The sequence below is a fragment of the Tachysurus vachellii genome, chromosome 21, assembly GCF_030014155.1.
Source record: "Tachysurus vachellii isolate PV-2020 chromosome 21, HZAU_Pvac_v1, whole genome shotgun sequence".
Classification (NCBI taxonomy): domain Eukaryota; kingdom Metazoa; phylum Chordata; class Actinopteri; order Siluriformes; family Bagridae; genus Tachysurus; species Tachysurus vachellii.
The window spans coordinates 12,337,241-12,360,103 of NC_083480.1; the positions used below are offsets into that span (position 1 = coordinate 12,337,241).

At 36.7% G+C, this 22,863-nt stretch overlaps 1 protein-coding gene across 2 annotated transcripts in view; it reads right to left on the bottom strand.

The window, feature by feature from the left end:
• The window catches only part of nfatc1 (nuclear factor of activated T cells 1), a 38,358-nt gene that overhangs the window by 2,208 nt on the left and 13,287 nt on the right, over positions 1-22,863 (bottom strand). Inside the window, exons 7-9 of one of the 2 annotated variants that reach the window (XM_060897655.1) lie at positions 14,377-14,432; positions 12,172-12,298; positions 6,978-7,589 (exon numbers count right to left, since the gene is read on the bottom strand). In XM_060897655.1, coding sequence (XP_060753638.1) covers positions 6,978-7,589; positions 12,172-12,298; positions 14,377-14,432 — 795 coding nt within the window. Of the gene's footprint in view, positions 1-6,977; positions 7,590-12,165; positions 12,299-14,376; positions 14,433-22,863 lie in introns of both variants that reach the window. The other variant, XM_060897653.1, reaches the window with a different exon arrangement.

Below are 22,863 nucleotides of genomic sequence, written 5' to 3' on the forward strand. Positions count from 1 at the left end.
AAGGGGTTTCCAAAGAGAGGCAACAAAAAAAAAAAAAAAAAAAAAAAACATTTCTGGTGTGGTATAACCATACCAAAGTATTTGCTTTATATCAGGGCTTTTTTTTTAATTCTATCTCCCTGAAGGATAAAAAGGTATATTTTCAGGTTCTAAATGGTTTTAATAAGACTTCATTCTGTAATGAACGGTTCAAAACAATTAAAATTTAACCTGTTCTATAAATGTATAAAATACCTTGCATCACATTCCTCAGGCTACAGGCTTAGACAAAACTATCTCTTAAGGCTTTATATTGTGCTGCTTGCTTCCATCTTTCTAAAGATAAAACCTTGGATAATTTCCGCACAAGGACAAACAAAGCATCCAAATAAATCATGTTGACAAATGCAGCTTTATGTTTTAAAACTCAGACTGCAGTAAATGTGTTGTTTTGCACAAAGAGAAGAGAAGGGGAACTGGAGCCAGAGAGAAAGAAAGAGAGAGAGGAGCCACGTGAGCTGGAAGCTGTGGGTTTCCTTCCAGCCAAGATCGGGAAGCCTGCTGAGGAATTCCCTCCGAATGACCCGTGGCCTTGGCGCTCCCACCACAAAGCAGCCTCGGGGACCAAGAGGCAGTCCAGATTGCTGACATTCCCTCATGAAACAATAGAGCCCAGGCTTCCTTTCATCTCCTGATGTGGTGTTAAGGAGACGCCCTACCTGACCGAGACCTGACCAACGGCTCAATGCGTCCTAACGCAAATTTCTTGTCCGCTTGCAAACGGATAGGGTGTGTACGACTACACAACTTCAGGAAGGGTCACAAAAGTGTTTACATTTAACCAGAAATTAAAGCTTAACTTCAGAAATTGGCATCAAGATTGACCACATGAACATAAACCTAACAGAACCTTATGCACTGTATTAAGATAACTAAAAGACCCCATTAATCACTAGTAAGGAAAGCAGCATACTGTGTGTTACCACAAATCTGTAAATCAAAAAATCCTTTCAGAGTATCAAGAGGAGGAGTTTTCTCATGGCGACAGAGTCATAAATATTAAAACCTCACATTTTTCTCGCTCTCCGTCTACGAGCTACTGGATTTAATCGGCTGTTACTAATATTCGTGCAGGAAAAGAATTAGCGTGATGGCTGAATTATAGAGAGGAAATCACATGTGTTCATCTTTGAAACACCAGACCATGCTGAAACAATTAGACGTCTTTGACAGTTAGGAGTAATTTGCAAGGATATGTCCTCGTGACGAATTCTGGCAAACCCCGAGCTCCTTCATGGGAGTGGAATCAATATTCAGATCACTTGAAATGCTCCCATCTGTTAAAACACAGGAGGTGTTCAGGAAGAAATACCTGTCTGGGTGTCACTGTGCACTAAACTTTCATTCAGAGAATTTATTACGAGCTAAAGTTCTCCAAAGTCATCATTTAGATATTAGTAAAGGAATGAATGGCCTACAGGTGTAGACGCTTGAATCGAAGTAAAGCAGATGTGTCAACGGTCATGGAAGTTTTAATAATGCGTTTAGATCGTACCATTGTAACTGTTCATAAAGCATCAGCAGGGAAGTAAAGGCAAATTAATCTCTATAGGCAAATACAGCAGATTATTTTGATTCTATAACAATGACAATATATTCATTATTCTATTATATCTAATTATTCTGAAATCCGACCATCTAGGTCTGTGCAAAGGTTCAATGTGACCCCGCTTTTCTCCATTTAATGTCTGCCACGTGTGTCCATTGAGCATTAGAATCACTGAAGCTCAGTCTGCTTGCAACGACGTCTGGCTTTCAACTCACATGGAGCTGCTTGTGATCAGACGGTCATCCAAATCTCTTGGTGAAAATAATCCATTTCTACTCAAGTTACTTACTGCATGCACTCATCAGTCTCTGCTCTATGCTTTTGGCTCTATGCTTTTGCAAAGCAGATTTTTATTATGACCATTATCCCTCCTTTAACATCTGCCATGTGTGTCCACTGAATACTAACAATAAGTCCAGGTCGAAGCTCGGTGTTTTTCATCACAAACAATAGTATCAGCTAGTGTCAATACACCGGACCCAACTAACTATACATTAAAATGTTGCTTAACCAAGCCAGACCTTTGGTTGCAATCTTTTAGTAAAGTTGTGTGCAAATATTTTGATATACCAATCCAAATTGGCCTAAACATTGCAACCAGATCTTTAAACGTTTTGGTAATGCTGATTTTCTTTATACTCATACAGAAATTGGTGTATGTTGATAAATGCAAATCATTTTTAAAAGTGACATCATGATACAGCTGATTTATATTTAGTGAAGCCCACAAAGCTCCTTAAAAGACAAAGCTCAGAAAAGTAAGCTGAATGGCAAATTGACAACTTAACAGTAAAAAAGTGCCTCCTGAGTGAAATGTGCCTTAAATATTTCTGTTATGCAGCACCTTGGCCATTGCAAACACTAACTACCACAGACACACACTAACTCTTGTTTTATAGTTTGGTACCTTTTCGTCCATATGTTAATATATCAAAGGTTTTATATATCAAAATGATTGATTTAGGAAGTCTTCAAATGAAAGTCAAGTCTTTTCAAACTTTTTTCATGTATTTTCATTAAATTCATGAGAGCAACTGAACTAAAAAATCTATTTAAAATTGACAACATAATCTCAACATAACAAATTGCCTCAATTCATATGATTTAAAGCCGATTGGTAAAATGGTCAAATTTTTTTTTGGTCAAATGGTAAATGGTAAGCCGATTGGTAAAATGTGCCACGTTTGTTGTGCAAGTAATCTTGCAAACGAATCACAAATGCATTTGTTTGTATCTAGTTTAATAAATGAGGCCCATAAATGACTTTCCTCTGTTTGGATCAAAACCCAACATTTCTTTACAGGGTTTGTAATGATTCAATGACTTCCCCTCATCCTGACTGCTCATGCTCAGAGAATGCTGTGTTTTGGGTTAATTATAACCATCCAAACTATCCATTGGGTATGGGGTTTGGGCACCATAGACAGTGACTAATAATAAAATGATGCTGTTGGCCGTTACCATGAGACATATATCTTATTTTGCTGTGAGATTTCATATAAAGGGTCTAATGAAAAGTTTGGTAATGGAAGACAGATTATTAAACTGTAACATGGGACAGAGAAAATACAAAATGAACAAGCTGGATTTCAAGCCAAACTGTCAAACTTATAATTAATTTATTTCTTTCTAAAACCTCTTTGTCCACTCACAGAGCAAACTAGATGAGAACAATTGAAATCAGTGATCTGTATTTACTGTCACCTAGAAACATCACTAGAACTTTAGAGACGATGCCTTTCAGTGATAAAATGACTCATCCCATCTGGTGTTCATTATCACAATTTGGTGTTCAGATTATGTAGAAAAACGACAGCAAATAAGGAGTATAAACCGAGACCAAAAAGCCTTATAGCTGCACAGTTACATCCTTACAATATCTTCACTGAATGCACAGCAATTTCCTTCCTCAAAGTGGAAAAAAATAAACGACAGTTTAATTATTTGTTAGTATTAAATTGTGTCAAAATGGCACCATATTAGTGAAAGGACTGTTGTTACTCAGAGCTGGAAGTGAATAACTGGATGTGAGGTAATCCAGGAACCTGTTTCCTGTATGTGGATAAGCAACAGCTGGGGAAGCCTGATAGAGTGTGGACAGCCTGCCTCGTCTCAGCCACTAGGAAATGGTGAAAGAGTGAGGAACTCCCAAACAATCAGCCCAGCACTGCTGCTTGTCACATCGAACAACCAAAAGCATCAGTGACCGCCATCTCTGCATTTCCCAAATTCATGGGTTGGATAAACAACATTCAACTTTCTTCTTAGGAGTTTGTTAAAGTCTACAATCAAGGCCACAACAAAAAGCAACACCAACATCAAACGAGAGTGTCTCTGTCTCTATGTTAAATATACAAACCTCATTTTATACATGACACTTAATTTTTCTACTATTTATAATATTCATTTAATTCTACTTAATACTATTTATAATACTAATTACTCTTCGTTATTACTTACTGTGGACACTATTCTATCTATCTATCTATCTATCTATCTATCTATCTATCTATCTATCTATCTATTTTTAATTTTCTTATATCTTTTATTTATCCTATATTTCCTTTTATGTAAAAATAGCAAACTTTTTTCTAAAGTGTACTTTCTACCTGTTTATAATTTATAACCCATCTTACAAACCCTTGCAAATGAATTGTTATTTTAAAAATGATAAAGATAATTATAGTTATATAGCTTTATGAGATTTTAAAGCTCAGCTCACATAAACACTGTCTATATTGGATACATTACCTATAATAGATATTTGTTACTGAAATCTGCCTCAGTGCTGCCTTTTAACACAGAACATACAGATTTGCAACCAGCAGAAAGAGCCGTATCTATGGCAAGAGTTTAGCACACAGACCTACAGCAAGCAGCAAACTTACTGTGCTGTATAGCAGCGAGTCATCTCGATTTCTGAAACTGGAGAGGACATGCAGCCAGTGCAAGAAAGTTTTTTTTTCTTGGGAAAAGATTTCTATAACCTTCAGCTATCCCAAAGGAACCCCAGAGGATCTTTATCAGAGAGAAGCTAAAGGCAGACAAAAGACAACTTTTTTTTAAAAGTCGGGGGTTTTGTAATAACAGACTGTCCATAAAATTTAAGGTACATGACAAACATGATTTAAGGTCAGAACATAATTTATATGAACTAGGAGCATGCACACCATTGATTTATGAGAGGATTAGCGCCTGATAAGAATTTACATTGAATACAGACCCTCAGAGTGACCAATGAGTCTAAAGCATACATTACCAAAATCTAAAGCTAACATGCTTCTGTTTTTCTAGATGTGATATAATGTGTGTGAATGACAAGATCTTAAAGAAACACTACACCTGAAAGGGATAATGGAATCTGAAACCTTGCCAGAACTTTTAACAAGCACTAGCTGCATAAGCCTAATAAGCAGTATTTAATCTTAAAGCTTAGACAAATGTCAGGTATTAACTCAATGAGCCAATACATAAAAAATCCCACTCAACGTGGCTGCATTATGGATTGACCACACTTTCTCATCTTGACTTAGCCACATGCTTAGAACAACACAGATAATATTTCAATTGCTTTACTAGCGGTTCCAGTCTGATTATCTGACATGTCTGAGATGGAGTCCAGGTCTGATTAGACGACATGATCTACTCCGTGAGGCAGGTGGAGCACTGGTTAGTATGAATACAGATTCTGCTCAAATAAAGTGTAGAAACTTTAAGTGGGAGTCTTAAGTCCCAGTCTGTTGAAAAACCATATGATAATAATATGTGTCCAGTTTATTTCCAGACTAAATGGAGTGTTGAAATAAGACCCGGTGCCAACAAATTAGTGACAGATTGCTACAAAAGATTGCTCTCTGGCCACTGATAGGAACTTCTGTTTCTGAGTTATCATTTCTATCTATCTACTGAAAAAATCTTCAAGACAATAAAACTCTGAGACACTGATAAAGGGATGCTGGTCAGGGGACAACTGGTTATAGAAGCTATAATATAAGTGTTGATAAGAACTATGTTTAACAGACAGTGCACAACATTGAATGTAACTATTAATGGATAAAAAGAGCCACACATCGATTTTGGTTTTATTCTTAATTATTTACTACATGTACTAAATACTACTATGCTATGCTAGTGCTAATACCCAAATACCCCATGCTTGCCCAGATGTACAAACAAATGAACATTGGGGATATTTATGTAGAAAGCAAGGATCATTTGCCACCATGATCTTGTTGCCACAAGATTACAAAATAATAACTTTCAAAAAATGTTTTAGTATGTCTTATAGAGTAACTGATCTGTTTTGAAAGTAAAAGGGAAAAGTGAAGGGTTACTTGGAAAAAGATTTTTACTCCATTACCTCACACCTCTGGGTTAAACAGATCAGTCCTTAAAGTTTTATCCCCTTGGCATCTTCCAAAAAATGTAATCATAAAACTTTCTGGTTGGCTGATGAATTTTGCTTGTGACAAATGTTTGGTGAAAATTCAAGTGGGAGGCAAATGAAACATGTACATGTGGGCAAAACTTTTATAAGCAAGCAGGACAAAAGCTGCAAAACTTATGATCAAACTTTAACTCTCTGAGCACTCACATGATGTGGTGCATTTTGGCACCAAGTCAGACTGAATTAAACTGCTTGTGTATATTATAGCCTAAGCAGTTATGTAATGCTTGTTAAGCATTTTTCCAAGGCTTAGGTTAACCCGTAATAATGTGTTTATTTGTGTCTGTATAATATCTAGACTTTTTATGAACTGCTAAAATTGAACCATATGAAAATGTATTGAATCCTGTTCACAGTGTGCATTAAAGACTTTATAGTTTCTGACAGCTCGGTAATTAGAAGCAGATTTGTACTTTTTTTTTTCAATGAAGAGGATGGGGCAGTCTACAACGGTCCTTTGTCTTTGCTTACAAGCCTTGCTCTGGTCACAGGTGTCTCTTCTAGCATTACACGAGTCAAAATTCACCACAAAATGAACAACAACTGGCATAAATGAAATAAAATAAATATAATTAAACTGAAATATAAACAGATTAAAAACAGATAAATAATGTCAGTTGTGTGTGTGCATAGATCTGATATTGTGTTTGTGCAAAGATTCTGCATGGAGGAATAATTAAAGGAAATTTGAAGCCAATCTTTTTTTTTTTTTGTTAGTTTTTTTTTGGGGGGTGGGGAGGAGATAAAAATAATATTTAGCATATCTATACTGAATATCTGAGCTTAAATCAATCTGTCTCTCTGTATATTTATTTGTTTGTTAATTTAAATCTATTTCTTTAATTTTAGCTTATTTTACATGTATGCAATGAACTAAAAACGAATCACTGTATTCGATAACACTTTACAGACAATGTGCTAGTACACTGCATTGCGACTTACCATCATCTAGATACATTTGATCCAGTTCTTGTGGTTCTTGTTTGATGCTGATGGCCAGTGTAGCAGGTGTTCCTTCTTCCTGTAAAAGAGGAGATGGCCCACTCCTCAGTGGCACTTTAGGCATCTCTGTGGCCTCACCTGTGACTGGAGACTGGGTCAAACTATGACTGGGAGTGAAGATGAGTTCAGGTGCTGAACTCGGGGTGGAGGGATGGGAGCCAGGAGAAGAGGATGCACTGCCTGATGGGTAGAGAACAGGCTGCTGGTAGCGGCCAGGTGTGGGCTGGATGGCTGAGACGTGAGGGATGGCACTAGGCTGAAGCCCAGTGTTCGAGCCTGGAGAGAGGCACTGAGGAGAAAATTGCGTGGGTGAGAGATCCTGCAGGTTAGGGCTGGTGCTGGGAGAGGAAGAGGAGCACGACGGGGATGAAGGTTTTGCTGTGAGTCTCTGAGGGCCATAAGCGGCTGTCACACAGGCTCTGTGTTCTGAAGGCATCATGGCAGGCACAGCTTGCAATGCATAATACGGCTTGGTGAGGCCAGAGGAGTGCTGCAGTGCACACAAGCGAGGGAGCTCATAGTCGTCATGTGGCTCTGTCTTGATTGTGGGAACTGTGAAAAAAAGACAGAGAGGTCTCAAATGAGAAAAAAAACGAATAAACAAAAACTGTTGGTTCATTAGGTGTCACATGAGCTGGTGCAATCGAGTGGGCTCGTGGCTAGGATACACAGAGCCAAACAAACATTCTCATCAATGAGACTGTGTGTCTGAGGCGTCGCACTCCCGCCCAGCTGAAAATATTTAAAGAAAGACCAGGGAAAAAAGGGATGAATCATCACCACAAGAGACTTCCAGCTGTTTCTATAATAAAAGAGACTATTTTCATTGGAGCTTTCCCTAGCAGTAATACACTTAGAGTGTGTATTATGAGAAACTTCAGGCAGGAAGCTTCATTTCCAAAAAAGTTTAATTAATTAGTAGCAGTCAAGAAAATATTTTAAATGTTATAGATACAGGTCTTGGTGCCTATTTAAAATCTGAACTATTTCACCTGCTTATCAAAATAAAAAAGCCAGATTACACTATAAAATCTACAGTATTTTCTAATTGTTCAATATAACATTTTTACATTTTCACTATTCACTGCTGTAGTAAAGTTTTCAGACCTCAGCCTCAAAAATTCTACTAAATGGCCAACAAGATTACCAGGAAGCCATTATTTATATACTCTAACGCTAGTTCCTGCTTATGGCATTCTAATAACTCTCTTTTATGAACACAACTTTGCAATGACAACATGCAGGTCACCTTCATAGTAAATCTGATATTTATAGCTCTATATACTTTAGAATATTTCTTCACAGCTACTTTACTTTGTATTGTGTACAGTCTTGGGGTGCTATAAACATTGCCCTGTGTGCAATCATTACAGTCATACTAATCTCCCTATATGTGACCCTACAGATGGATTAAGCCTTGTGTTAAGAATAATTACAATAAGTCCTATATTCTACAGTTTGTAGTGAGGGAAATACTGTTTATAGTTACATATGTTTTAGCAGGAAATAAATTATTTTTAGCAGATGGTCCACAATATTAAAGCAACTATAATTAGAAAAAGAAGTTAAATGTGCAGTTTTTTTCTTAACAAAACAGTGTTGGCTTTGATATAAGAGGAATAAAACATTTTGACATTATTTTCATTTAACAGCACACCTCATGTGTTTATTAATTTAACAGTACCGATATTCAAATATTATAAATTAATTAAATGAATGAAATTCTAATATGCAAAAATATTCAAATATAAATGGATGGACATAGTTTCTCTCAGATGAAATAAAACATTTTGAAAGTAACATGAGACACTGGGAATGAACTGTGTGATTATCAGTAGAATTTGTGACTACAGAATAAGGCATGCTGCGTGAAGTTCTCACTTCCCTAATGTCCAACCCCCACACATCTAAAGACCACAATATTTTAACATTAGGTCTTCCTCTGAGATATGGTCATGATTCATCACCACGGTGTCTTAACTGGCTCAGCAACCTATAAGCAGCATGTATTAGAGGAACTGCTGAACCGGTCTGACTGACCAAGTTTTAAAATAAAACACCTACGCCACACTAGACCCAGCAGGAAGAAATGAGCCATCAGTCACATGACGATGTTTAAGTAATGCCTCAGGTGTCTATCCTTATGCTTTAGCCTCTACATAGATTGCTAAAACATTTTTCTAAAACCACAGAAACTTGTAAACCCAGCTATCTTGAGTCATCATTCATCAAACCAGCACATTTTCATTAGACTACACATCATACGCATGTCCTGATTGCTGTTGATTATTTAAGGCAAGAGACTTGAGACTTATGATCTAGTTATCTATTAGCTTCGTCTAAATTTAATATCCATGCATAAGATTTCAGCTAAGTCTGACAGCTCAGGCAGTTACCAGCTGTCAAAAAAGGCCAGGCTTCTAGTCCATATTTGCTAGCTTGTACAAGTTTCTGAAATATATTATAGATAGATTTTTAAGCAAACACAATAGTAAGGAAATTATCAAATATCAAAAATATGTTGATCGAGTTATAAGGAAGATGAAAATTAATTCAACTAGCTTGCCATTTGTTTTAAAGAATGATCACCAACTAACCAAGTTAGCAGGTGACTTACTGTATGATCCCTTAATTAGGACTTTCAGGTCCATTATAAAAATAATATCTTAGAATGTGAAAATATCTTGAAAGTAAGTAAATTTATCTTGCATTTCTTATAATACTACATAACTGACTGAATATAAGATAATAGATTGAAATAGTCCTGGTCTATCAACCCTGCCCTGCAAATATTTCTTATTATAAGATTATTAAAATCAAATATAAGATTATTCTGATCACTGGATGCTTTTGTACATTTCAAATATTAGACTGTTGTATTCTACTATCAGATAATTTTGTTTGTTTTCTAGAAATAAATCCTTAAAGTTAGATCTGAAATTATAAAAATTAAATGTTTTTACGGTATAAATTTTAAGGTCACAATATCAAGAAATGTATAATATTTCAAATCATATATTTGGTGTATTCTAATTTTTTTTTTTTAAATTAGGAAGAAATCTGGAAATGATCTGGAAATACAGATAACTCTAACTATATTCAAGATATTTACATGTGTTAATGTGATTTCTTATGCACTGAATCAAAATTCTATTCAGGAGCTTCTTTAAAAGACATTCTTTTACTGTAATCATTTACTGTACCAAGCTACACAATTTCATAAAACTGCAAATCTTCCTCTAATGACCTTCATCAGATTTCAAGTTATGATATATTTTATCTTCAGACGCACAAAGAAAAGAATTATTATCCTAAAATGATATTACACTGGATAACCTAATAGAGTATGATGCATTGTATTTGTGTTATTTAGCTTGTCGGTTGCTGTGGATTTACCCCTGGCCTGTGTGGTGAATCCAGTGTGTCAGCTGAGAGGACAGTGTAACACTGTCGGGGGGACAGAGAGGCTTTACAGTGGCCAGGCTGAAAGAGACAGGGCAGGGTTGGGTTCGGCAGCCTATGAATCATTACTTTGAACCACCCACTGGTTAGGCACCCTAATCCTGAGGCAATTAGTGGTGGTTTGGCCCTTTTTTAAACTTTTTTTCTGGCAATCAGTTGGCATCTGAATAATAACATTCACATAGTCAACTCCACCCAAGTGTCGCTCTTCCAGACCTTGTATAATCTAACAGGTATGGAAAAGAACATGTTTATTGAGATGCTTTTAGCAATGAGAAAAACTCTTAAGTTTGACCACTTTCACTAAATAAGACAGTAAAATGTCTGGAGTTCAAAGGTTTGGAATCCTCAAGTGAAGATGAACAGCAGCATCATTATTTTAAGCTCTATAACACCATCATTTTAAGTCATTTTAAATTAGTTTGTATTTGTCAATGTTGGTGTAGCAGCACAATAAAAGTAGAACTTCATTTATTTAGAAATATGGTCGAGCCAGTGTAGAACCGATGCAGTAAATCCTTCCTCCCCTCAAAGGTTTAAAACACAACTTTATTAAATAAAATATGCTGGCATTATGGCAAACAAATTAATAAAAACCAAACCCCGGTAGCTTAAGTAAACTTCCAGTTTTGAGCCTGTTTAGCCAGTAGGGCTTATGTGATCGAGGGTAACAACATTTCTTTGTTTATGCAATATTAGAGTAAAGAAAGTTCATTTGAGGGCTGCTGTTATTTGCAAGGAAAACTTTTTAGCTTGTTAAATATCAAGCATGTTAACTAGATTGTTATTCCAGCTAGGATGTCTTTCATCAAGTGTTTACCTGAAATAAGCATTTCACTGTTCAAAAATGTGTTAACAGACTGTATCTCAGGCAACTTACAAAGTTTTGTTTAGAAAGTTTCTCTGCAAAGGCTGCATTTTACTCATATTGAGTAACACAGTTAAAAGGTTTTTGGCAAGAACTCAAATATTTTTGGATAAATAGCCAGCGTGCAAATGACGTGAATTAAAAATGTAAAGAATATTCAACTAATTTAATTAAAAATAATTTTTAATGAATGATTTACTTATCAATGTATATTTTGGGTTGTACTTTCAAAGTTCAAACTTCACTCTGTCATATTGAGTGAATATTGTGGAACACTAAATGGAAAACTTTATGCGCGAGATGAATGGATTAAGACATTAATGCATTAATGCATTAATTAAAATAGATTGATTTTGATTTTTATTACTATTTCTTCTATTATTACAGTGATAGTAATTATAGTTGTGGAAATACAGAATGTTAACACATTTTTTTAAACATTTGATGTACAGTATAATTCAAAATAAAGTGTAGGTACTATAAGCTTGGAAAGGCATAAGTTATGGAAGCATTTTTAGATAGATTTTTATTAGTTTTAATTTAGTTTCCTGAAATATACACAAATGATTCTGTGAATAACATTTTACCTAACGTCTCTCACCTTTGCATACGTATTTATAAACGTAATATCAGTGGTACACAAATGGCACACCAAACAGTGAGGCTTACTGTATGTCCCTGGATTTCATTAATTTTCATAAAGTCAGAAGAAAATATACAAACACTAGCCCTATTCCTATCCTTATTTGCAAGTGTAAGGTTATGGTGAGACAAGGATCAGAGAAGGTAATGTTTTACCATTACACGGCAGGTAGGTGAATCGCTGGGACTGGCTCCGCTTCCGTTTGCCATTGCATATGTAGAAGTTCACCAGAACAGGGCTAGATATTCTTTGGTTTCGGTAAGTTGGAATCTCCACAAGCAAAGCCGTCTGTTGTGAAAAAAAAGACCATATAAAAAACATATGTAAATAAACACAAACTATCCAATCAGAAAAAATACTTCATACTTCATTGACATTAAGCACTACATTTCAAAGGATCAGGTAAGGAATTTAAAATGTGAAAACATGTGGCTTCCACAAATATAAACACGGCTTACTGGCCACCAGTGAACACTGACTGCACTGTGTCTGTGATTCAAATTTACACCATCACTGGGGTCCAAAAACCACAGGCACCCTGTTGCCGTGGCTCAGTGAAATGGGGCTGGATGAGGCTGAGAGAGTCTGTAGCAGACTGTTATTTTCATACCTTTCACCCTTGAGAAGAGGGTTCTTCCAGGAACTCATGACAACCCAGAACTCCTTTTTTGTCTCCAGATGCTGCTGAACTTTTGACCGCTGCACTGTCTCTTGCCACAAGTCCTGCTCTTAAAGGGTCTTCACCACCCATCCCTCCCTACCCTGAGATAAACCCCATGTGGCTATGAGCAGACTGATGGAGGTGCTGAACAGTAGCCAGAGAGGAAGTCATCAGTCTTCTTGCAGGCATGTGCAGGTGAGCTTACTGCCACTATTTATATTAGCACATCAGCATGGCTGCCGAGCAAAGCCAGACGAAGTGCATATTGCTCGAACAAAATTCAAACCCAGCTTCATACTGTACCTAATGCTTTTTCTTTCTCTTTTCTTTTCTTTAGCATTTATTTAAATCATTGGAATCAGCATTCTAATTTATAGCTAACAACAGAGCTCAAAATGAACCCTCAAATTTTATTCCTGTATTTATCTCAAGTCGCCTCATATGGCCCTGTCTGAAGGATAAATACAGTATTATCCCCAGATGAAACTGAATAAGGCAAATCCCTGAAAAGTGAAATCCCTTCAACTTCAAGGAGCTGAGCAAAAGTTTGGCATTCTACATGGGGCAACTTAAGACACAAGCAAGCATGTGGTTTAGGGCGAGTTTCGAAATGCTTCATATTGAAAAAGAAATATAGAAATACAGACAGAGGTTGAAGAAAGGACAGAAATCAAAGCAAGTTATGTAAAAAGAAAAAAGTTTAGCACATTAATACATCATTCTGGCAGATGGATCTTATTCACTGAGTAAGCATTAGAAACGGGTGTGGAAGCCTCATAAAGTTATAACCCAACACAAGGTAGACAAAAAAATAAAAACTTAAATCCAGTTCAATGATACCATCATTCAAATTTTCTGTGGCAGTAAATGAAACTGCTGTTTTATCTCAGAAAGCAAGAAGACAGCTTAATATGATTTACAGTGACTACATACGAAAATAGACGAATGCACTGACATTTTGCATTACTGTTAAGCTTAATGCAAAACATTCTGCAGCTTGCATAATTTGTACGAAAATAAGGCTTAAAACGGGTCAGTGAAATGGGACAGCACTGTAAAAGCAATCTGTAATATAAGAGTCTCGTGTTGTTTTGGATATGGAGAATTCCATCCCATAAAACACAATTAGAAAGTCCTTTCGGTATAAGAATTAGGAAGTGTTTGTCTCTGCTTTAAACATGCTAAAAAATTATAAGACCAACGCTTCAGACAGAGATCCGTTCAGTCACATTCCCAGACTGAGACAAAAGGCTAATAGTTCATTCAAGTCGAGCAAATTCCATGTTTCTTTGGACGCCATTGGCTAGGTATTGCCTGTGTTTAAAATGGGCCTGTTCCAACAGTCTATGCTTAAGGGCCTGCAGACAGACATACTTTAATAGTGTGTGTGTGTGTGTTTATGGAGAGCAGGTGTACTGCCTCACACATAGACAGTGACTATTCCCAAAGCAAAATTGTGGCCACTAAGCTCTAGAAGAATGAGTCAGTCAGTCATTCAGAGGGCAGGGAGTGTGTATGTGTACACATCTGAACTAAACAGTACTGCATATGTCTGTTTTGTATGTGTGTGTATTACAGTTTAGGATGTATTGCCATTTCTATGCTCAGAGGTCGAATTGGTACACTGGCAGTACAATGTTTGAGTACAATGTGTGTGTGTGTGTGTGTGTGTATGTGTCTGTGTGTCTGTGTGTGAATAACTTACAGGTTTAAAGGAGTCCTTTTCAACTTTGGCTTCCATCTCCCATATGTGATGACCGTCTGAAAAAATAGAAAAAAGGCATTAAAGAGGGTTTATTTCTATATTTTTAAGGCATACCTGTATATATATTCTACACTTTGAATTGAAAAGAATATATGAAATCATGTGTCTGCCTAGAAGAGGCTATCAATTGAACGTCAGTGCTCATCAGAATCAAGCATGGTGGTGGTAGCATCATACTGACAGTTACCCTTGGTCTTCACCCCATCCTTAACCTGCCACTGACTTTTGGTGTACATTTAAGTTCTTTTCGGTTCCAGATGTAACACTACAAAATGTGGAAAATCAGCAAATTAGATTTTGGGCCTGGTTTATTAAGAACAAAGTAGAAAAATATTTTAATGGCACCAATGGATTTTTTTCTCTCAACCACTTTCTAATGAGCATAACCATGCTGTAAGTAAAGCCAGAGCACAAGCCTTAAGCTAACATCATATCCTGTCTGCCTCTGACCAGCTGGGCCGTGAGAGAGTCTGATGTAACCCTAACGAGATGAGCAGAGCAAAGCGTGTGTGGCGAGCTTCCACTAAAGAGGAATGAGACCCTTACATCATCCCCTTGTGGAACCCCATCGCACATGACATACAGTGTCTGAAGATTTCAGTAAAAGCAGCAATGAACTTCACTTCCACTATAACGAGCAGCAAAGTTTGTGATAGCGAAGGTTAACAGGCATCTTGCTTTAGTCATTTTGAAATCTGTGGTCATTTGTTATCCTCATTAAAGAGTTTTATCAAACTCTTCTCCATCACAGCAGGAACTTGACGAATGGTCTGAGACAAAGGCACTTTAGAATCTCATTTGCTATTTTTATCAGAGAGATCACAGCTAAGTCATTTTGACTCAAGGGGAGAAAACCAATGAAGCAGAGCTCATAAAGCTTGTCAAAGGATGAGAAAAAAGAAATACTTAGTCAGACAAAAGGGAAAACCTTTCTTCTGGTTTTTCCACTGGCACACATTGGTAATATATTTGCATAATTATGCTTCACTACCATAAGGTTCATGCCAATTTTGCTCCTGGGTTTAACCTGAAGTTCAAAAAAAAAGGTCATTGTTTTGTTGGGTTTCCATTTAAATTTTCTTGCTCAGACAGCTGAGTTCAAATGGGTTTGGAAAGCAGAGCTAACCATGTGAAAGAGTTTAGCAAAATAAAAAAATATATATTATTTTTTGTTTTTTTATTTTTAATTTCTGGATATCTTAAAGCTAAAAGTATGACCAGCTGAGGTATCATGATGCTCTGCAACACATCCCCAGGAGAGTGTAAATGGCTCCCAATTATATTCAACATTTGGATACCAGATGTATTATTCAGACGTTAAATTTCAGGTCTATTTTGATTTGCATTCAAAGAGTAAGGTTAGACGTTAGACTGGGGTTTAGTGGGCAGACAGTGAGGAGGACATCAGTCTGAGGCAGGAGGAGGCTATGATGTGGCAGCCACCGAGACCAGCACTCTTTTATTAAAACTTTTTCTCTTTCTAGGAGTTTTGCCAGCAGTGAACGTTAGAGCTTGAAGCCAGACTGCCAGGGCCAGAAATAAACATGCTTTTTAGATCTCCCCTCCAGTTTGTCTTTAATCTTCATGCCTCACATAAGTCCTCACTCTTTTTGCCTCAATTGTTAACTAATATGATCCATGCCTTTTTTTTATTGTATCTTAATTTGTTCAGTTTTTTTGCTCTATCTGTTTTGTCTCCTTCATCTATAACTTCTCTCCTTTTTCAAAATACAGAAGTTAAGCCATAAATTGGGCAATTTCTTGGGGACTTACTGCTAGTAAAAGTGCTCCTGCAGACTGAAGTGCTCCTAGTTATTATGGAGGCTTTCCTGGAAGGGAGCCATGTGAATGAAATAGTTTGCCTGTCTCACTACGCAAGAAAAATGAGCACACGGTGTTCCTTGGCAGATGGCGTCATCTTTAGTGGGCCCAATACAAGTTATCTTGATTCCCTTAAAGATTTAGTCACACAACAGGCAACAGAAGACTGGTTAAGCTAATTAAAACCACACCAAAGGAATGCTTCGGACCTCATGCTAGCTTAACAAACAGTGTAAAGTTGAAGAGCTAAATCTTTGCATGACATATATTAGGCATATTATATAGTTACAACAACATAAAGGAATAAGTCATTTTTTATTCACCCTCAAAAGACTATTTATATATATGTGTAAGTGTGACATCTTTAATTCAATTCAGTTTAGTTGTATTTTTATGGCACTTTTAACAATAGACAGTTGCCCAAAGGCAGATTTATAGGATCCCAGAATTAGATCTAAATCCTTAATGAGTAAGGCAGAGACCACAGCAGCAAGAAAAAAAATATAGTGCTTACATAAGGAAAAATAAGAAAAAAGAAACAATGGTTTTTCTAGGTTTTCTAGGTATGTAAATCCCTCAAAAGTTTCTAGGGAGATTTTGTTTTCTGGAAAATGTGCCAAGAATAACCCCTTCAGAAACGTATGACCATTAACCGTCTAAATAATCCTAAAGTAATCCTTTCTAAAAGTGCATTTATGGTTTGATCAAGTAAGCAGAAGAAAAACGATTATCCACAGTTACACAAAAATGTAAAAAAAAGATTCTCTCAAAATCCAGTATAACTTTACTCTATAGCTCTGTCGCTTCAACGCCACACCCTTTTTATCAAATTTTGATTCATAACATCACAAGCTGCATGTGAATCTTGCCAGACTTCCCCAAGTGCTGTTCAGGCTTCAGGAATCAAAAAGCCCTTGTGCTGCTGATTAGGGTGGGCTAAAGTGAAAGCCCAGCGCCCCAGGCAGACACGCAGGAGGGCGGGAAAACAACAGAGCCAAACTCCCTCCATCTACGTGTTGGACAATAAACACAAACAGATGCCGGTCTGCTCACTGTTAGCTTCTGAAAAGAACTGTCTGTTTTCAAAGGTATAAGCATCTATGAGCATAAGAGAGAAATAGAGGCAGAAAGAGCAAAGAAAAGGAAGTGGTGTCGCAGTGGTTAAATGCTTTGTGCTGCTCATTATGAAGTTGTGAGTTCAAATCCCTTCACGCCCATTCTACTGCTGAATGTCCTTGAGAAAGTCACTTAACTCTTTACTGCCCGGTTTTTTCCCATCAGATTTATAAGTCGGTTAATAAAAGAGTAAAATATGCATTTAGAAAAAAGCCACGAAGTTGGAGAGAGTCAATGAAAGAATTGTGAAACAGAAAATAAAGAGATAAACAGAGGCTCTGTCCAATATCTTATGTTTACACACTCATTCACTATTTATGGTTTGGAGCAAAGGGCCACACAGGGTTGCAATCAGATACTAATTACTTCAGTTACATTTCATCACATAAACAAATTTATGTAAGCTAGAAATATGCTTTTAAAAATGGGAGCTGTGGTTGTTACTTTGCTGTTATGTAATGTAATGGCCAAATTCGGAAAGTGGTCAAATTAGTGGTCATCTATTAATTCATTTTCAGAAACCTCGGGAGCTGTAGGGGTCCAGCCTCAAGATGATTTCTGTATTGTTTATTTGTTTCAATTTAACAGGCAGTTTTATTATAACTTGTTTGCCTTGGACATTGGCCTGGCTAAATATTATCTTGGGCCTGACCAAGAGTTTGTAAAAATAATGCTCATGTCTATGCATGAATGAAGAAATGTTGAAATAAATTATGGTTTTCTGTAATCTGGTCATCTTAACTAGGTCTCAGTTTCATTTGGACTTGATCTTGACTTGGCCTCAATCCCCTTAAGACTTGATCTTATCAAGTTCTGGTCTTGGACTTGGACTTTGACAATGGTTATCATCCCTTCAGCCCTAGAAACCAATATACCAATGGAGTTTATCCTGGGAACACTGAGCAGAATTCACTGGGTACAGGCCATCTCCTGACTAATTTTTGAAATCTGGGAGAAACCTAGGAGGAGTTTTCCAATATATGTGGAAACAAAGAGAACCTCACCTACACAGTAAAACAAACTTGTGAATGAACCCCAGACTCTGGAGCTGTGAACCTCAGTTATAGGTGATGGTAAACAATATATTTTTAAGAAAAAATATATAATATTGATTGCTCTGGTGTCCTCAAGTACATTGCTATGCATTTTTGGTACTTTGCATGGAAGTAGTCTGCATCAATTCTCCATTAAACTACTCAGCTCGTGACACATATGACACATAGAGAATTGAAAATAGCTATGTCCTTTATGATAACAGGAACTGAATCCAAACACAGGTATAGTTATAGTTTAAAGCAAAATTAAACAAAGATAGACATACAGACAAACTGCGAAATGGTCAAACAGGGATAGCCCTAATTGCAGCTGCTTTAGACTGCATGTTTTCCAGAGTACTGATGAAGTGCAGCTGTGGACAGGTTAACCACAAGCCTATTTGTCTATCTGTATCTGTCAAATTCTGCCCAGTGCTCATTCCTGAATGTTAAATTTATTTAGGTTTAACTCAAAAAACAAAATGGTACACTTCTTCTCTGCTTTTGTGAAATACTGTATATTATTGTTGACCGGTTAGACACCATAAGAACCATTGCTAAACAGGAAGCTCTGCTTGTACTATAAGTAGTTTGCTAAAAAAACAGGCTATTGTTTAAGAGGGTGTCAAGGGACAGTTAATCTTTGGCACAGTTTTAGTATTGGAGATTGTTTTCTATTATGGAGAAGGAGTGAGCAGTCACTGCAGGCTATTCTTCAGATCGGGCAAGCCTCTTTAACTGATTTGAGCTAACACCTACACATAAACTCTCTCAACTTCTTTCTTGCAACCAGCCTCTGTAATGACCCTTAACTGCCTAAGCAGTATTATGACAGGATGATTAATTCCCTATAAAGCATTTTGCTGCCAAGTTTAGCATTTTCCTGAGCATATAAGTGAACAAAGTGCCTAAGTTAATTTGGCATGCCAGAATAAGCCTTAACTATGCAAAACTGCAGCTAACACTTCACGTATGTCTCTTGCAACTTAATCCAATGGACTCTTACTTCACTTTGCCATTTTTTCCGGAGGCTTCCCTGCCTTGGTTATTTTATACTGTTTAGCTGTAACTAAAGCCACTGGTGGGCAGTGTGCCCTTCAGATTAGCCATAAAGTATTCATTTTGGAGTGTTGTGGCAGACAGAAACAAAAGCCAAGATCAATGTGAACTGTCTGAGCCTGTAGTCCATTCTATACCTGGTCTCACTCAGCTAATGGATGATGACTCACGCATAGAAACTTCTGCACGCATAGTCTGTACCATGGCTACTGTTAAACTGTAAAAACAGACTGATTTACTCACTGAATTGCAAGCTCATTTGTTACTACAGCAGATTGGTTTCCCTAAAAAACGGGTGTACACTGAAAAGAGTCTTATCATGGAACTATTAATACTTGATCTGATACTGATATCTGATTGGCTATTCACATTTTCCTGTATTTAGATATACCAGTTTCTCGTGCAAAAAGAAACTTTTGTACACCGTGAGACAATGTGTGTTTCAACGTAAAATATATTCACTGGATTGAATATAACATGGCTGTGTTAATATGGGAAAATAACAAATAAGTGTTTTATTCCTCTTATACCACAGCAAGTTTTCAGCATATAAAGAATGGCAAGTCGTAAATGTTAATCATTTATAGTTAGATTTAATGTTGTCTATTGTCCATGGGACGCATGAATAGCTCGTATTATCACAGCACCTTGAGATATGCTGAGTTTTGTTTAAAGAAGTTAGTGACATGTAAACAAGATATCCTCACGTAAGTTCTGGGAAAGGTCCGTACTGTAGGTGGTCATCAGCATGGTGTAGTAAAGTGGTTTCTTCACAGAGGTGACTTCACAAAAAGTCACACACAGACACACTCTATTGACGTTTCCCTATCTTACCAACAAAGATCCTTCATTCCACCTCAGACACTTTCACATACAATAATCAGACAGAGTGTGGATGCTAACAAAGTGAGTCATCTCAGTCCGTGTCAGCAAAAGTCCATGCCTGTTCCTCCTATACTGTATCTGTAAGGTGGGTGCTATCTTCAAATTCTCAGTAAACAAACATTGCTAAAATGGCAGGCTAGACTTTTCACTCAAGCTAGACTTGCAATTCAGACTGTCTACTTGTCAAGACTGGCTAAGACCTGACTACGTTTTCTGGAAGGAGGCATACAGCTGATTCATGGTTCTGAAAATCAGAAAGAAATAATAAATACTATAATATATAGCTGAAGGGGTAAAGGTTTTGAAAGGTTTATAAATTCTGACTAATCTGTAGCTGGTCATTTCTGTTTAGTTTAAAACATTAGAATTCAATGTGTAAGCTTAATGTCCTAAAGAAATCAGGGACAACATAATGTAAATAGTGTAAAGTACATATAGAAGAATAGATATGAGATGTAGCTTATAAACAGAACAGTTCACATGGCTCATGTCTGTAATTACACTCTAGCTAAAGAGCTATAGCCAAAAAAAAATCAGCATCATTAATCAGAACTAAAATTATGTTTTTAAATGTTTCTAATATGATTTATAACTTCAGCCAGAAACCCAAGAAACCATGTTTTCTGACCTGAAGAACGCGATGAACAGAATAAAGGAGTCATGGGCTGTAGAATAAAATCTGCTTTTATTCACCTTATCAAGTCAAATGGCTTGGCTTAGTATGTTTATTATAAAAACTGTTATATAACTAATCTGTACCAGGTTTTAGACCTTTTAGGCAATTTGTTAGCTCTGATTCATAGATATTTTTCACAAAACCATTAGGCCACATTTAGATTAGTAACAGCAGACCAGACTGTCTCAACTGAATCAGTTCCGACTCGCTTTAATAATTACTAAAGGCTCAAGTACAATGATCATAACAGCCATCATCACATCACATTCTCACACAGACTTCAGAGACATCCTAAAAAACAGTACAGAACAACAGCAACTGTGGTGAATTTAATGTCTAATAAAAGCTTTAACTGCTAGGTCTTCAGGACAGAGGGTTTTGTGCTTACTGCTTTCTCAGTATCGTGACAAGCTGTTGTTTTTCTGTCTTCGAGAGAGAAAAAAGAAAGACTGATGAGGAAACATTTGTTATAGCTACTATAACATAACTGATAAGAGGAACTGACTTGTTTGGCATAGAGTTCACAAGATTATAAGTAACTATGAATTTAAAATGAAAGGTAGGATTAGCATTAATTAATAAAACAATGTGATTGTTGTTAAATTGTTGTGCTATAAGAGGAATAAAACACTCTGTGTCATGCTGTTATAGATCATCCAACAAAGATTGATTATTTTCTTATAACAGCATGTCCTTTTTTTATTCCTTAACTCGTGCATGTGTTTCTTCAGGCTTAGTAAACAGCATGTATTAGAAACACACCGTTTATATTAATACGTAGGCAAACCTATTTATAATTACTCCTATTTTCCAAAAGGTTATGCACTTTCATATTTGGTTGAATTCTACTATGTTGAATATGCATCTTAAATGGTTTTCAATAGCGGAACGTTAAATTAGTTCAGCAGCTGGTCAGCTAGTGAGAGAGCCCAGATGTGAAAGCACTCCTTCTTCATGAGGGAGTTTCTTTGTGTCTGCCTATTTCTTTCTGTGTTTTTTCCCTCTGCTAGGAATCCCCACTGATCCGCAATATACCCACCCACCCACACGCACAAACATTTTCTCCCAATCAATGGAAAAATACTGCAGGCTACCTTAGAAGTCAACCTTGGCTGAAGTTATACAAAGTCAACAAATGTGTATGCCAAATATTTTAAGGACTATTCAACATCATCACTGATAGCCATTTAGGAATGCCAACTTAGAGAGATGAAGAGTAAAGTAAACGCTAATCTCTCGGCTGGGTCTTATCGTAACCATCAGCTTGGCTGGATAAAAAGAGAGCTACAGGACGCCCTGAGATCTGATTGCACTCTGATTTCTAAGTGCATAGCAGCCAGAAACACACACACACACACACACACACACACACACACACACTGTAAAGACCTCTGCTGATGTTATCTTCAGTATACGTGATGACTAAAAGTCGAATGTGCTGTGAGCTGCACTGTACACAAGCCACATATTGACTTATGGAGTCCCTTTTTAGTGTCCATTTAAACCCATTTATTTGATTTTATTCACTCAACCCAAACACTGTGTGACAGCAGTAGCTGCAGTTAAACCCACTGATTTTATTTGTTTAAAAATCAGAGAAAAAAATGATCAGTGTTAGGTTTGTAGTCATTTACTGTATAAACTATATTAAAATCGAGCCACATTCATACTCAATTTACCCTTCACTGACTGCACCAAATTAACCTTTGATGTATTTATTTTTAGTAATCAGGACCATGAAACATTAAATCATTTTTAATTCATCTCACTGCTCAAAGATGTGTAAACTAAAAGTAAGATTTATATACACAAATTCCAAATCAGCCTCTTTACTGA